This window comes from Helicoverpa armigera, chromosome 18 (genome assembly GCF_030705265.1).
Source record: "Helicoverpa armigera isolate CAAS_96S chromosome 18, ASM3070526v1, whole genome shotgun sequence".
In the NCBI taxonomy this organism is placed as follows: Eukaryota; Metazoa; Arthropoda; class Insecta; order Lepidoptera; family Noctuidae; genus Helicoverpa; species Helicoverpa armigera.
In genome coordinates, this window is record NC_087137.1 from 7779313 (window position 1) to 7796591 (window position 17279).

General features: G+C 34.1%; 2 protein-coding genes and 1 non-coding gene across 4 annotated transcripts in view; all 3 read right to left on the reverse strand.

Moving 5' to 3' along the window:
* Nucleotides 1-17279, reverse strand: part of LOC110379197 (neuropeptide CCHamide-2 receptor) — a 90449-nt gene that overhangs the window by 37010 nt on the left and 36160 nt on the right. The window lies entirely within an intron of this gene.
* LOC110379199 (uncharacterized) lies at nucleotides 1620-4298 on the reverse strand. Its single transcript, XM_021338743.3, has 2 exons — nucleotides 4152-4298; nucleotides 1620-3883 (listed from the first exon to the last, which is right to left on the reverse strand). Exons 1-2 carry the CDS (start codon nucleotides 4246-4248, stop codon nucleotides 2835-2837), a joined length of 1146 nt encoding a protein of 381 aa, XP_021194418.3. The 5' UTR covers nucleotides 4249-4298; the 3' UTR covers nucleotides 1620-2834.
* LOC126057011 (U2 spliceosomal RNA) lies at nucleotides 8864-9056 on the reverse strand. Its single transcript, XR_007512388.2, has one exon. It is a non-coding gene; the product is annotated as a U2 spliceosomal RNA (small nuclear RNA).

The window sequence follows — 17279 nt, forward strand, 5'->3', positions numbered from 1 at the left end:
AAGCTGAGAAGCCAGCAATGCACTATATCATTTTTAATTAAAACTGCCCAAGCGTTCGAATAAAAACAAATAAGTGTATACTGTTGATCATCTTTGAGATTTTCTGCAACTACTTTATTACAAGTAATTAAGAGTTTCTGCACGTTTTCACAATTTATTATGGTAACTATACATTACTAGCTGGTTCTCGTGATTTCACTGGTAAGCGAACTACTTCTCGGCTTAGAAAAAAAGTAACCTATCTATACTAATAATAAAGCTGAAGAGTTTGTTTGTTGGTTCGATTATTTGCTTGAACTCGCTAATCTCAGGAGCTACTGGTCCGATTAGAAGAATTCTTTCAGTGTTAGATAGCCCATTTATCGAGGAAGGCTATAGGCTACTTTTTATCCGGGTTCGCGCAGAGGTTCCCACGGGATGCGGGTGAAACCGCTGGCAGAAGCTAGTATGTTATTAAGTTGTGAAAGCTACATCACAGCAATATTTCATCAAAATACATTCAGACTGATCTTGTAATCTAGTTACATTGAATTAATGTCCTGAAACTTCACATAAATAAGGGTTTAGTGGGATGTTGCAATTTGATGTTGGTGCATATTAAATTATAGACTGATAGAATTATGAGATGTAAGTGCGACAAAATATTTCAAATTACACTTCTGAAATATAGAATTATGTGTAGATTACGCATCTCTGTCTGTCAATTTATTGCTATGATTATTATATGGCATTTTGGAACTTTTGAGGTTCAACAATTGTTTGACTTGTATACTATGAAATGAAAGTCAATTTTTATGCCACTTATAAATTTTTTGTCTAGTTTGATCGGTACTTGGTTTTCAAGCCAGTAATAACAACAACGTAAACAAACTATTTCATTATTATTATGAAATAGTTTTCTCAGTGAGAATTTAAAATGTGTTCCACGCAATAAAGCTTATGTGTAAGCAGAATTAAATGAAATACTTTGATATCTCAAGCGTTTCTTTGAAATGGTTGCCAACTGAAAATGTCAAATGTCGTAAAGATTGTCATGTGTGTAAGAAAATCTGTAACTGTGTAAAGAAAATGTTTCTAGAATATTCTAAGATTACGCGCACACTACAAACTTTAAGTTGGCCGATAGTTGGTTAGTCGGTTGGTTCTTATCTCTTTCCGCTCGTGTCGGATTGCCGTCCCATCGGGTTATGAGAGTGAAGGAATAGGGAGTGCACCTGTGTCTGCGCAAATGCTCGAACACTATAATATGTCCTGCGCAGCTGGCTGATCTCCATACAGCCGCCGTGGCCGAAATCGGCCGTAGACGCCATTATTAGTCGGTTGGTGGAAGACAAATGGAAGTACGCACGTAGCAACGATCAGATATTTGTCCGGTATCAGACAGACTAAAAACTTCTACAGTGTGCGCGTAGGTTTATGAGTAAGTACACAGCGTGGTCTGAAACATTAAACTCGTAATTCTCTTGATTTATGTATTAATGTTTCTTATGAAAATATACAAGGCTAGTGTTAATAGTAAGCTTTAGATAAGAGAAATATATTTTTGACTTTGGAATGGCTTTTGAAGGAATATTTTGCTGAATGGGTGAGAGAAAATCGATTATTTAAACAACGACAGGAACTAAATTCACAATGTTATACCTATATATTATGTATTTGTGTGATGTCCTCTGAGCCGATTACCGGCTACGGCGGCTGTTCTTATGTAAGGAGATTAGCCAACTGCGCAGGACATATTATAGTGCACAAGCATTTGCGCAGACACAGGTGCACTCACCATTCCTTCACTCTCTGCGCCCGATGGAACGGCAATCCGACACGACCGGAGAGAGATGAGGCGCAGGACCGACTTTTACGTGCTCTCCGATGCGCGGGTGTATCAATCAATCACCAACTTAAAGTATTTATATAAGTAGTTACGTAGGTACATCAAAATTGTTATTTAGTTTTAATTTCAAGAAAAACAATTTAAATAATTTCTATAGCTAAAGATAGTATTACAATGGCTGTAACGAGGAAAATGAACACACAGTCATGCGGACAATTTATTATTTAAATTGTATTTATCCTGATTTAACATAACATACCTATTACAGTACAATTACACGATGGATATATTTATAAAAGGATTAGTCGTACTAATATATTTTTAGTTGTCAATAAATATTTTGTACTTACTTGTCACTTTACAATAATTTATTTAAAAAATATTGTAGGTATACATGAGACTACATAATTATGTAATATCTTTTTTCCAGCTTAAACAAACTTAGTTTAAATGAATTAAGATTAATCTACCTATCATTTAAAAATAATTTATTTACATTCGTATTAAAATAACACCGTAAAATGTAACATTACTTATTAATCTAAATAATTCTAATATTTACAGATACTACATGAAAAAAAAAATTGTCTTGTCATTATTAGCGATTTAAGCCATTTCACAATGAAAACCACAATAATAAAGTCATCAAACCAAAATATACTATATGGATTTCCCGGACAATATTGCCACGATCTGCACAAAATTCATGAAAACCTATATGATACACGTATAATATAATTTTTTTATACATTTTATGTAACCAAGTAGGTATGTGCGGCTAAATTGGATAAGCTTTTATAGACATTTTTGAAAAAATACTTTAAGTTGAGTAAGTATAAGTTGGTATTTTGAGAACTGACATTCCGAAGCTTTCTTTGAATTAACGTCACATTTATGGTCCAATTTTTATCTTGAGTAATAAATAATAGCAGTAGCCGTTATATATCAGTATTGATAAATACTAAGAGAGTATCATGTGTCCTACTTAATAGTAATAAAAATGTCACTAATTCAATTTTGGTGTTTTGGCGTTGACATAACAGGCATCTAAGCCTTCAGTTGAAAGAGCTAAAAGATAATCACTATCTTGGTCCATTTGAATTAGATTTTTAAGAACTCCCTCATGACTCCTTCTAGGTGGAAGATCATATAATTGGAAACCATCATCGATTTCAACGTCAGGACCAGAATGTCTATATGGAATAGGACTAGGAACTGTGTCATATTCAGTCTCCGAGTCGCTGACTTCTGCTGATTTATCAATTTCTACTTTAGGGATTTCAATCTGCACTTCATTTTTTTCTTCGGGTTGCAATTTATTTTCAATTTCATTGGTTGGTTTAGTTTCTTTCTCTTCCTTAATAGCTTTTTCAATTTCAATTTTTGACTCTTTTTCGAGTTCTGGCTTTGTTGCGACCTCCATTTCTAATTTGGGTTTTTGAGCTTCGACTTTCTCGAATGCTTTAATCTTTGATTCAATGTTCTCTTCTTCTTTGAGTTCTTTTGGAGATTCCTCCACTATATCACATTTGTCCTCAGACTTTTCTTCGTTCTTTATATTCAAAAGTTCGTTCAAATCCCTGAAACTAGCTGAATCAGTTTTCTGCACTCTTTTCAAAACCTCTTTACAAATTGCGTCCATTTGTCCTCGAGGCATTACTGGGACTATTGGATTAATAGGTTTCTTTGTGAACGTAATTTTGGTCTCTTCTATACGTACAGGGGTTTCTGGTTCACTTATTCTTGACTCACTTATTTCTATGACACCACTATTGACCGTTAGTGTGCTTCCATTATTTTTGTTATTTTCATCATAATTGCTATTGTATAGTGGTACAACTCCCGTAGACTCTTGTCTTACATACTGTTTGCTGTTGACATTTGGTCCGAATAGTTGTTTGTTATTGCGGAGTAAGTACAATGCCACTGATAAGCCGATTAAAGCTAGAAGCATTAAGAGCATTGTGAACCCTATTAAGTATATTCCATAAGTTGGTATTGTGACGACATTTCGGCGAGATTTCTCTTTAGTTGGTTTCTCGTGATGACTAAAATCTGCAATGAGTGATAAAGGAAAGTAATTTTAGGGGTGTGTCAGGTAAATATACTTTGTATTTATTTTGCTATCAAAATGATAGATAATTTTGAAATAACTCGAACTTATAATATATAGTATATTTTTTTCAAATAACTTGTCTAAAATTAGATTTGAAATTGAGAAGATGCATATTGATGACTATAAACGTCTATTAATAGTGAAATTCATTTAAAAGGTTGGAGTCCTACATAATACTTTACTAAAAACATGGTGAGTAAGACTTACCGTCAGAAGGCCCATCTCCATGTCCAAAAATATTTTTACAATCAGCACTTATAATAAAAACACAAAATATAATCACAAAAACACAGTAACACCCCATTTTGTTACACTATGTGTCAATCACAACATATTAGTTACAAACTGAACCAGTCAATAGAGGAATAAGTTTCATAAGGAAAAATAATTCGTGACAATAATAGCTATGAAGAAAACAAAGGATTTTGAACACTGAACTGCAAGGTTCAGAGTCGAAAATTGTACAGTTCTGTGGTTGTATTAGTGAGTGTGATAGTAGCATCGTCTATTTTAGTATTTATATTGTAAATGGTTTAAATAGGTACTTATTTATTTTAACTAGGCATATGAATCGTACTATACGTTAAGGGTGCGGTTATACCAGAAGATCAAGAAATGCTCATGCCCATTTTCACCAACAAATACCTAAATTTAGGGATCCCCTAAGAGCGTTTAGAGAACACTTAATACGAATTTTGTTTTCACCAAAGTTTAAAGTGTCCCTTATAACCTTTAAGTATTGGGGAGCCCTTATTCTTAGTGACACTTAGTTAGGGAAACGTTAAGAGATTGTCGGTGAAAACGGACATGTTCTTGTTTCAGCTCTAGATCTTTGCAAAAAGATAGACACTACGTAGATTTTTTCAAGCACATAAATTCAAAATCCATAGATATTTTGTATAAGTTCTCCTCCGACGGTGAAATTATGTGTAGTTGTAATTAATTTCAAACTTTTTCAGCAACTTGTTAAAGTTTGTCTTCCTTTGTAAGTACAACGAGCAATTTTTTTTAATCAAAACATCTTGTAGGTTCTTTACGAGTAAAACTATATTCTTGAAAATTTTAATTTTGAAGTATGAAAAAATATTTTCTTTGAAGAAACTTCCTCCATTGAGTTTTGAAGGTAGGTATAAAATTAAGAAGTTTGAAACGTATGAACATGTTTGTAGATATGATATGATATGATATGATTGTCAAATTATGAACTCATAAATTGCATGATACAAAGATAAATTCAAATACAAACCTCTGAAGTATCTAATAACATAAGATAATAACTTTCTTTCAAAAATCACATCTACTTTTAGGATGAAAATAAATCTTATCAAACAGATATGTTGGCATATCAAATGAGGTAAGTCTAAATTGGCATCTTGGCAGTGAATACTCGCTTCGTGTGTCAGAAGCTTTATTTAAAAAACATTGAGTACGACAGTGACAGTCAAGTTACTGTCACCAGTGAACCTTATTAGTCAGACGATTGACGTATTTCATTTGTTTTCCTGTTTTCCGCATTTTGCAGCAAACAAAACAGAATAATGGTATAGGCATATATATTTTATCCCTACTAATATATCTATAAATGCGAAAGTAACTCTGTCTGTCTGTTACGCTTTCACGCCTAAACCACTGAACTGATTTTAATAAAATTTAGTACAGAGATAGACCTTGAGAAAGAACATAGGATAGTTTTTATACCGGACTTTTGAAGAATTCTCTTGGAAACGCGATATAACTGAACTCTACGCGGGTAAAGCCGCGGGGCGGAAGCTAGTTTGAAATACATATTAATTAAGTAATAAGTGCATGTAGTTTTAGAATAGAAATATATGTAATAAGAGCGATAAGATCGCCCATTGCGGCACCTAAACTTTTTAGTATATTTAGTTTAGTTTTTTTTTTTTTTTTAATTGGTGTACATAATAAAGAATATACATATCTATCTATATATACTTTTTTACGACGTCAAAAATCTATATATCTGAATAGGTAATTGTAAAAACAACCGCATCTAATCAAAAGCCTATCAAAATTGGTAATTATTTCACTACTTACTTTCATAGATTTTATACTAGCTTCTTCAGTTTATAAAAAAAGGAGGTCATTAATTCATTTGACAGCAATTTTTCATTCCAATCCCAAACCCGAACACAGCAAAAAAACTTAAGAACGCCAACACGACAGAACCGGACAGCTAATTCTTCTCTAAGGAGTAGGGGCCTTAATCTTAAGGGCATTAAGTGAGTGTCTGTAATTGGCACTCAATGAATCGTAAATTGATTAGTTAATTTATCTTTTTTCTTTACCTTTTATTTTCTTTCAGCTTGCCGAACTTTTTACTAATGATTCGAAGGTGTTGGCAATTTTAAAAGGTCATGGCTGAAAAGAAACATCGATTGTGACATGAGGTTAGACAGAGAAATATACTGCACAGACAAAGACAAAGACTTACCCCCACACTCAGAGACATTTAATGATTACTAACGAACGGCTTAAGTAACCATTAAATGTCTCTGAGTGTGGGGGATACTGCACTAACTAAAATAAAATTGGGTTGCATAAGGGCAAAATGATGATGGTAAAACCGCAGAATACGTATAAATAAATCTTCTCCTAATATAACTAAGACTGAACTGACTAAATGACATTTGGAATAGAGATAGATAAGGTTGGTAGGTGTAACTGGCTAGAGGACGTAGTTCTAGTTCCATAGAGGTAATTATTGCACCTAATTAACATTTCAATTGCACAACTAGGCTCATTTAGTTTCAAGTAGGAGCTTATAGGTCAATAATACCCGCATAGATCGGAACTGATCCGATAAGCTATGCGTTGCAGCATGCATAGGGTTAAGTGTACTTAGATTATCTATGTAGGGTGCTTGATGCTTGTGAATTTCAAAGGAAATGTGACTAAAGGAATATTTTGCAAAGAGCTTTTAACACCTTATTATAAAATACAAATAAATTACTAAGTAAAAAAAAAAATGCACAAAGTATGCGCTTTTCATAAAGTTGCTGAAAGGTATATATTGCAAAATAACGAAGGTATTTATTATATAAATCTTAATTAATAAAGCAAATTAAAATGTCAAATTCAAGAGAAATTACAAAAGCATTGTTTAAGAGAATATATTAAAATAGTTAAGTATTATGAATTCATTTTAAATCGCAAACTATTGGTCGCTTTCTATTAATTTTGTCAAGTGCAAAGATTAACAATGCTTTAATCTCGAGAGTCGTTTATTCACGAATTTTAGTTCGTAAAAGAACAATGTGAAGATATATTAAAATTAATAATTATAATAGTTCAAAGAGTTTTTAAGTTGTAATAGACTTTTCAAAGTCAGCTTTTCAATAATGAGCAAAAGAAAGCATTTAGGAATACGTAGGTACGCGCGAGAGACAGGGTATCATCAGCCTTAAGCAGTGACACCAGTAGGCAGCTTAGCAGCCGACAGAGTATGCGGCGTATTGGCTTAGTACTCCCTTCCATATACATATTTGAAATAAAGTGCCCATGGTTTGCTAGTTTTGGCTCATTTTGCGCAGTTTGTACCAAATCACAGCAATAACAACAAAATCAACAAGAAAAATCATCTGAGATTGAAGCTAACCTAAACTGTGTAGGCTGGTAAAGTTTGCCTCCTGTGAACGCAGCCTGAGTAACTATTTTATATGAACAAAAGTCGCAGAAGATATCTAGACTCAATAAACGTTTTTCTTAGTATAAAAAAGATACACTCCCCTTTCCCATTTGTTACCCGCTTCATTTATAGAGCTAAGAACAAATAGATCTGACTGTACAAAGGTGAGATCGTGACTAGAATAATATTCTACAAACGCTTTGCTCACGGAGTAAGGAAAGAGCGGAGATGCCATAGTGCAGGTAGGTCACCGAATTCTTCTCGGTCAAATACGTACGGTGGGCATGACTAAAACGATCAGTTACGAGTGTACTATCAAGGCATTCGTGTTATTTGTGACTGTCTACGATATTTGGTATTACAAAAAATGGTCGGGTGTAAATAAGGCTTATAAGGACAGAGACAGTAACGTTCCTCATGCCCAACGCACCCATATTTTGCCGCCCTTCTTTCTTAGGAGATTGGCTGTTATGGCACCTCCGCTAGTCTTTTTGTTCTCGATGGCTTCACTGTTGTAAAGGTGAGAACGATAATACAGTTCTAGTGATATTCATTCACAGCGTTTTGCACTCGAGTCAGGACTATTGTCTGACACAACGATATCTTTTAACGATACAGATGATACCTTTTGTCCATTTGTCACGATAAATTCTTGCTTTGTACCATTTAAGTTAGGTTTTTCATGTGAATTTTGTACAACGCTTGATAAGGCAGGGATTTATGTAACCTAAATTGTATTGTTAACGAAATATAGAGCAACAATTTGAGGGATATTTAGTAACTAACTAGCTAATTTGCTTATCCAGGTATTTTATTTAAACTGTCTAATATATTTATATTTAAGTCTGGCTTTGTCTTAAATTAAATTAATCAAATATTAGAATAATTTTTGACAAAATAAAACCAACATAAAAATACACAAAATAGTTTAAATACCTAAAGAATAATTAATCATCCCTTTACACAACAGTGTAAAATTAGAATTACTATAATGAAACCTAAATACACTTGCAAATAGGTCGCCTGAATGAATATTTGAATAATAAGACAAAGGGCCTTTCAGAAACTCTCTTTTGTGTGTCAAAAATAATAGACAGTGCTGAAGTAGATATTTTTGGGTACAACGTTTATTTACAGAGGTATTACTGTTACGTAATTTTTTTCGTATACGCTTTATTACACTTTAAATTATTGTGAATAAAGATCTCTTCTAGCATGAAAGTAAGCAGATAAATAGTATGTGCTAATATATTTTACCGACGCTTTTCAAGTAATTATGTGGGCCGATCCCGGCGGCACTGCAATGCCGGGCCGACCCGTGACGGGAGTGGAGCGAGCCCCGAACATCCCGTCAGTTTACAAAAATCAGTTTAATATACTGGTCCCTCAGTGAGGGAACTTTCAGATATTAAGCTGAAAAGAACAGATACTACACTTTGATCTTAGCCAAAAGGCCGAGAAGCGATACCGTAGTGCCGGCACCCCGGGGTAGTCATTCAACCGCGGAGAATCTTAACACCGCGATTCAGAAGTGTGACGTCAGCGTACAGCGCCATCTAGCGTGCAACGAAAACCCACAAACAATAACGTGATCCTATTAGAAGTTTAAAAATAATATTCGAAAATAGAATCAATACCAACAAAAATCTCAAAGTATAGAAATAATATTTTTTTACTACAAAAATAAATCATCAATAAAATGACTAAAACCTCCTATGGTTAAAAAATACTAGTATGCTGACCACCAAATCAAAATCGGTTCTGCTAAACAAGAAATAATAGCGCGCAAACATGCCTACATACTAAACCCGTCTTGGTAGTCGGGTAATAAAAAATCCACCCATATCTTTTTACAATAATTACAAACCAAGATAATTAAGGTAAATCAGTCGTATCTATTAACTTTATTTGCCAACCAAAAAAGCAGAGAAGAATAAAAATAATACCTCACCAAACATGACATCTATGTGACACCGGTAGCGGTGTGGCCGCTAATCTCCATTGTATACTAAATTGAGGGGCTGACAGAATTGGAACAATTTCTAAGAAACATTGTATTATAATCCGTAGGGTGACTGACGGTAAAACGAGCAAAAAACCAATACCAGAAGAAATAATGAATGTAACTTAAATGTGAATAGCTGATCTAAAAGAGGTTTTTTAGGGTGATACTTAGTTGAAAAGCGTTAAGGAAAAATGCAGTCTACGAACCCTGCACTGTGCCCTGCACAAACTAGCTTAGCTTAATTGTGAATAATAAGTAACTTATGAAGTTAATTGGCATATTTATTACCCGTATTGTTGATCATAATATAAAGGACCAACCAAAAACTTGACCGTATCCGTACCGAATCAAGCAGTACCTAGCTGCTTGCGTAATGAATGAGTATATTACTTCTAGAAAAATACCTGTAAAACACTTACCCAGTTAAGTCTCAAGGAATTCCATTAAGGGTAATACTTTAGTCTACGACCATCTTCAAACAATCGCTTTTCTAAAATTCTTAAAGATTTCCAAGTTGTAATAAAATGTTCTACCGGGAACAATTAAATTAAAATCTGCACGCCAATCTGGGGAAGAAAATTAAAACCCTTGTTTGGACTTTGAAGATAGCCATTTATTCATTTTAATGAATAAAATGGTGGATGGCTTTTCATAATAACTATCTAGCTAGGTAGTATAAATCTAGCTATCGATAGAGATTTCAGCGCTTACCTATAAAGTTACATCATTTTATTTAAAGAATGAGACTCGTGAGAATGGTACTTGTCTTCTTAATTATTTAATCCCTATTTCTTTGTCTGACGGATCCTATACAAGAATTTCGGATAAGAGCAGGAAGACAATGAACAATTTAAAAAAATATCTAATAGTATTATTATCATCCTCCTGCCCCTATCCGCATTTTCATATTTTCTTCATCCGTTCGCTTCTAATGGTCTTTCTAATATTAGTTGCATTTTTATCAGTATTTTGTAACTCAGTCAGTATATTGGCAGGGTATGATACAAAATGAAAAAGCTCAGTATAAATGGCAATAATAACTGCTCATAAAATGTGTAACCTACTCCATTTGCAGTGTCAAACTTGTGGCATCGGTTTGGCAGTCACATACAGTGTAATATGTTACGTGCACCGAATGACAACAGTTTAAACTTTAATAAAATATGTTCGATCTTATTGAAGTTTATTTTATCGGTAGTTATGCATTTTTAATTTCAAAGTTGTTATATTAATTTGAAATGTTTCTCTCTGTGACATTTGAATTAGTTGTATAAGTGTAATTTTAGACCACGAAGAATCTATAGGTACTATTAGGTACTACATTGCCTGCATATTTTTGAGAAATAAACTAAATGTTTGAAAAATTACAGCTGTTATTAACTAAAGTATAAAACATAAGTTATACATTGTCAATTTGACTATGGTGGCAAAACTTTCAAAATGCTGTAAAGACTTTATTACAGAGAAGCTTATATCAAAACTGCTGCATTTATATAACTTTATTACTGCAGTGAGTTGCCTGCAATGAAACTATTATTGTTTGAGCTTTTGTACAAACAAACTTTCAAATTCAATGAAAGTACAACAATAAACAGTACTTTGCTTTTAGATACAATATTTTCAATAAATGTTCTGGTCAATTTTTGCACATGTCTGACCTTAATTCGATCCCGCACCCCCACACTTCAGAGGCAGGTGCTTTACCCACTAGGCCACCACGTCTACCAGCGACCAAAATAGAGTTTAATTTAAGACAATATCATGGAAGTATTATGCGACCTAACAGTAGTTTTAAGGCTTCCATTTAATCACGAACTTTAAAGTCAAAGCGCTGATAGATTTTGTACAGCTTCTCACTTTCATGGTAATTGACGCACGAGTAAGTTTATACTAGTATCAGTACCACTATATACTTAGTTTAAAGACACTGAAGCTTCCCGCTCTCTGTGCCTATGTATATGCTTAGATTTTTAAAAGTGCGTACTGATTTTTTGATGGCGTTATTTGAATACGGTTCTTGTAGGGCAGATCACTTGGCCTGCCGTTAGGCGGGCAGTCACCGTTGGGGCCTGGCTGGCTGCCATAGATTCCCAGACCCCCTCCACTCAGGCGAGGTCGGAGTGCCACTGGGCCTTTTTAGTAGGTAAGTATACCGGGAACGCTCAATCCTTCTCCATGTGAGAGGAGGCCTGTGCCCAGCAGTGGCACGATAAAAAAGGCTGTAACAGTAACAGTAACTGTAACCGGGAATGTCTTTACCGGGGAGTCCCACATACCCCTCTTCCGTCCCCCGACGGGAAGGGCAGGCGAAATAGCATTTTTTACCCAGTGACAAAAAAAAAGGCGGGTTACTTGTTTTAATAGGTACCTGTCACTTATATCTATTTAACTCGCATTTGACCGTGTACCGTATTTTATAAAAATCCAACGAATATTTTTTTACAGTTAGTTTACATAAATATTATTCACATTTACATGATTTTGACTGACGGCCGAAACCAAACGAATACAAAACTATCCCAATGGAAATAATTTCATTCGTATTTATTTTTGCAACAATGAAAATTATGAAATTTCCATATAAGCATAAATATAAACGAAAGATTCAATGACAAAAGGTATGATGTTTTGATTCCAACAGAAAATAGACCATTTTTCAGTTTTTTTTTTTTTTTTTAATATAAACTGAAGTTTAAAATTCTAAAATTCAAACCGAGATCTTTAAATTCCGTATCAAAACTTGACGTCACAGGAACTTTATTAATAAAACTTTACTGCGTCGCTTTAAAATCCGAGTTAAATCCATAACTGCACTAAAATAATCGAGGAGTTCCCTCTTGATATTGAGCTATAAAACTTTATTTCCAATCCTGACTTGGGGTTTGACGTCAAAATGAGGGAGTGCCAAAGCTTTCAATCGAAATCTACTTAATAGATTTTATTGATAGTATAAAATATGATGATCGAGCCACATCTTATAGTAAATGGCGTCCACGGCCGATTTCGGCCACGGCGGCTGTTCTCATTTAAGGAGATCAGCCAGTTGCGCAGGACATATTATAGTGCACGACCATTTGCGCAGACACAGGTTCACTCCCTATTCCTTCACTTTCATAGCCCGATGGGACGGCAATCCGACACGACCGGAAAGAGATCAGGCGCAGGACTGACATTTACGTGCTCTCCGATGCACGGGTGAATCTATCACCAACTTCCAGACTACGGGCTGCTTGGTGAAAGTTTAAGAAAACCCACAAAGCGATTTTGGCCCGACCCGGGAATCGAACCCGAGACGCCAAGCACGGCAGCCGCGCTTACTACCACTAGACCAACGAGGCAGTCAACTTATATCTTATAGTAGACTAGCTTCAGTCAGCGGTTTTACCCAATTTCCTGAGGGAACTACTTCTCGGTCTCGGATAAAAAGTTGCATGTATGTTATTCTTATTACTACCGTGTTTCATTAAAATCCATCTCTAGTAGTTTTAGCGTGGAAGAGAAACACATATCCATACATGTTTCGCGTTTATGATATTACTAGAGTTGATGAAAATTATCACCATCAGTATGAAGTGTTTCCATTTGACATAAAATATGCTCTCTTGCTTTATTTTCAGTTTTCTATGAACGTTTTCGTGTGGTTATCAAGAGTAGACAATAAGTCTCTTCTTTTCATACATTTCACATTTACTGTATTAAATTACGTCAGACATGTTATTAAGTATTTTCCTTGTTAAGCTACAAATAGCGACATGTTCACACCATACAATTTGACTACAAATGACAATTGTCACTCCGGAGGTAATTAGCAATTTACTGAATTATCTTCCTTCCTATTTAGCCAAATTACGCCAAAACGATGTAAATTTTGTATAGTAAGTAGGTAATTTTATTTTCAGTACTTAATTGTATTAAAACATAGCTGCTTTTAGAATATGAGCAATTTCTCAATAGGTATTGTAATAAGCTAATCCTTGCTTAATATTATAATTTAAAGCAAAAGTAACTGATTGTTACTTTTGTTGCTTATAAAAGTTGGTACATAGATAGTCCAAAGCCTGAACAAGGTCATAGGCTACTTTTTATTTTGGTGCCTGGGAAGTTATTCCCTCAGGATACGGATGAAACCAAGGGCGGAAGCTAGTGGCACAAAAAAGGTGATATAAAGAGAAAATCTGCTTTCACCGGATTTCTAAAAATACCTGTTCTTTAAAAAAAAGGCAAGAAATCTAAAGATTTCATATTCAGACCACAAACTTATATTTAGATCGAGTAAAAAAGCTTATTGCCTACAGAAAACTGAAGTCTTATTTCATGAAAAAATTCCATTAAAAAGTAATCCTCTTAGTTATGAAAGGAAATATAAATATTTTTTTGGGTCTAGAAATCTGGGCTTTAATTTGTTTAGCTTAATTATTGTTATATTGGTTGAGGCGACTATTTTTCTTGTTATGCGCTATAAGTAAGAATGTCGGTAGGTTTTTGTATAGCTTGTGACACTGGATATCTTATATCTTACCATAGATCAGAGGTACCTCTAAGGTAACCCCCTACAATTCTTCAAAATTGAATATAAACCTGGAATATAAAGTCTGAAATTACCAACCCGCATTGAGCAAGCATGGTGATTAACGCACAATCCTTCTCTGTGTGAGAGGAGGCCTGTGCCCAGCAGTGGGACGATACAAAGGCTGATGAAGATGATGTAATAAGTGTCGTAGACTATCAACTTACTAACAGATCCATAAGTCTGCCTTCAATATTCGCCATAAAAAAAAACAAAAGCATATTCTTATAGGTAATATTGCATGTCAACCCGACTCACAATGTGTGCATTGTCCTAATGGTATCCAAAGTGGAGCCCCAAAATGGACGAAAACCATTATTATACCAAGATGTGAAAACCGATATTATATGGGTAGTCAACAACTTGACCGCTAAGAGAACCCTGCAGACTAAATAGTAGACGAATAGTTGAGCTCATAGCTGGCAATTGTTTTTACAGAAAAACTTAATTCTAAGAAATGTTTCCGTCGGTCTGATACTGGTTAGATACCTGATCTTTTTAATGTGCGTTTCATCTTCATTGATTTATGAGCCTAAACAAACTGTCGTCTGATTAAAAGTTTGCAGTGTGCGGGAGTTCTAAGAACTAAGAACAGTAAAGGTGTCAAATGCTCATATTAAATAATAGTTCTTATATCAAATAACGCCTTTGTTGATGTAAATTATTAGATTTATAAATGACGTCATATTTTATAACAAACAAAAACAAGTCAATGAAATATAGGTAATATTTAGTTAACAAATAAATATCACAAGAGATTAATGTTTTTGTCTTAAATATTAATAAACCAGACCCATTAAAATGCGCGAACAATATTGATGTCTTCTATTACCAAAGAAAATATCATAACTTTGAGTTAAATAATATTTTCTTGAAATAATAGAGTTATGCTAAAATAGACTGGGCAATGGTTTATTCATGTTCTGACAGACTAATTTATCTGCACACAATTGATGACTTATCCAAGATAAAATGTTGAATAAGTATGGTTATCACAATTCGGCGGTATATTCTAGGGAGAAGCTTATTTCTTCGCCTACAAATATCTGCACAGTTAAATATCTGTTCAAATATTATAAAGCTCAATAGTTTTTTTATTTGAATCTAACTAATCTCAGAAAATGAAGGACCGTTTTGACAAAATATTTATGTCAGTTCTAGACAGCCCATTTATCGAGGAAGACCACTCTTTCACGGACTTTACGAACAAACCCGCAGGCGTAACTTAGTACCTACTTATTTAATATTAAATAGAAACATCAAAAGAATATAAGTTCTGAATTGAAATCGTTATGTAAAAAGAATTTGAAAGTTACTTTAAAAATACGATTTCAATAACCGCAGTTAACCATATGGGTATTCCAATTTTGGCATAACGCCATTGAGAAATTGACTGAAATTTTCTATTACTCCATTTATATTCATGGTATCTAACAGCTATTTTATATCTGATGCCATAAATCAGTTGGCAGTACCATAAGACAAAAATAACATGGCGTTTCATGAAATGACGTATTGGTATCAAATAAATATTATTTAGATGGTTTGAATGAAATAACTTTACGCAGTATTTCATAAGCAATACAAAAAACTTCAAAAATCTGAGTCAACAGTCGCAAAAAAAATTTTGTTTCTTTGTAAGATTTTCTGTTTAAAATAAGTGAAGTGTTGATAGGGAGTGAATGAAAAAATACTGGAAATTATTAAAAGTATTTTCATAACTTTAGTTCTTTAGTCAATGTTCCGCTTTTTCAGCACTAAACTGCATAATAATTTCCTAAAATATTTGCAGAAAAAAACACCAAAAGATCTTGTGACGTCACAGTATGTAAATAATAATCAAAAGAAATGCGTAATTTTCAGCAACAAATGACGAACGTAGGTACTAAAAAGATGTGTTTTTCAGTCAAATTATGATGATAATTCTATCAGAAGAAAAGTATTACAGGATGTTTTGATTCACATTAAAACGTAATAAAACTTTCACAGTAGTAAAGGTTATTTTAATAACCAGCCAAGTGTGAGTCGCTCTGGCACGCAATGGGGTTTCGTACTATTTGTGAAACAGGGCAATACTGATTTTATTCTAGTTTTCAGTACGTTGTTTTTTTTGTTATTGTGGCAACAATAGTTATCCTACCTATAATGGACAGTCAGACAACTTATTAATAGAGTCCCGTATGTGCTTTTGTGTACCCTAAAATTGATGTTAACTTTGTGCACATAACCGTTGATTATTTAAACTGAGACGACCTTGAGTTGCATATAAAAATGCCATAAAAATTAACGTCGCTTCCTAGAATTAGACTATTTGACTCATTTGACGTTTTATTGTTCTGTAAATATTTCAATTTGACGTCCATCCTAAAATAAACTAACAAATTAATTGTGAAACTGTGTAGCAAAAAATATAGCCATATCTTCTGATATATTGTACTATGATGCACCTATTGGTAAAAATATTTAAATAGGTTTACATTTTTTTACATAGGTGTTCCTCAAGACTCATGAAGTGAGAATTTCGCGATATTCTATCCACAGGAAAAAAAATATACACGCGCGAATTCACGGACAAAGCAGAATTTAATGTATTCTGCAGTTGTTAAATTAAAACAAAATAATATCATTGTAAATTTTACACAAGAGCCCGCATATCGTATATTTTTCATTGATTGATTGACGGTTGATTTCCATACACGACAGATGTGCCATTCTCGTTGACGTTGGCTTTATTTGCAGTTTCTGATATTTGAATAAAGTCTATAATTATATTTTAAAGGCAACCTGGACTATAGAGTCTGAAATTACCAACCCGCATTGAGCAAGCATGGCGATTAATGCTCAATCCTTCACTGTGTGAGATAAGCCCTGTGCCCAGCATTGGGACGTTAAGGCTGCCTGTCCACCGGAGCGGAGCTAGGCTGCGGAGTGGAGAAACTGAGAAATATTAACCAATAGCGGAGATTTTGTGCAATCCTATTGGTTAATATTTATCAGTTTCTCCACTCCGCAGCCTAGCTCCGCTCCGGTGGACAGGCAGCCTAAAGGCTGAATATTGTAAAGCTTAATTTGTTTATGTGTTCGTGTTAACATTACATACAGAGTGCCTCGAGATAA

What these genes read in the sequence shown, in the direction of transcription:
- LOC110379199 (XM_021338743.3), bottom strand. Translation starts at nt 4,248, where the DNA reads ATGGGGTGTTACTGTGTTTTTGTGATTATATTTTGTGTTTTTATTATA. An exon ending in TGGAGATGGGCCTTCTGACG is followed by an intron (nt 3,884 to 4,151) that starts GTAAGTCTTACT and finishes CACTCATTGCAG; the next exon opens with ATTTTAGTCATCACGAGAAA.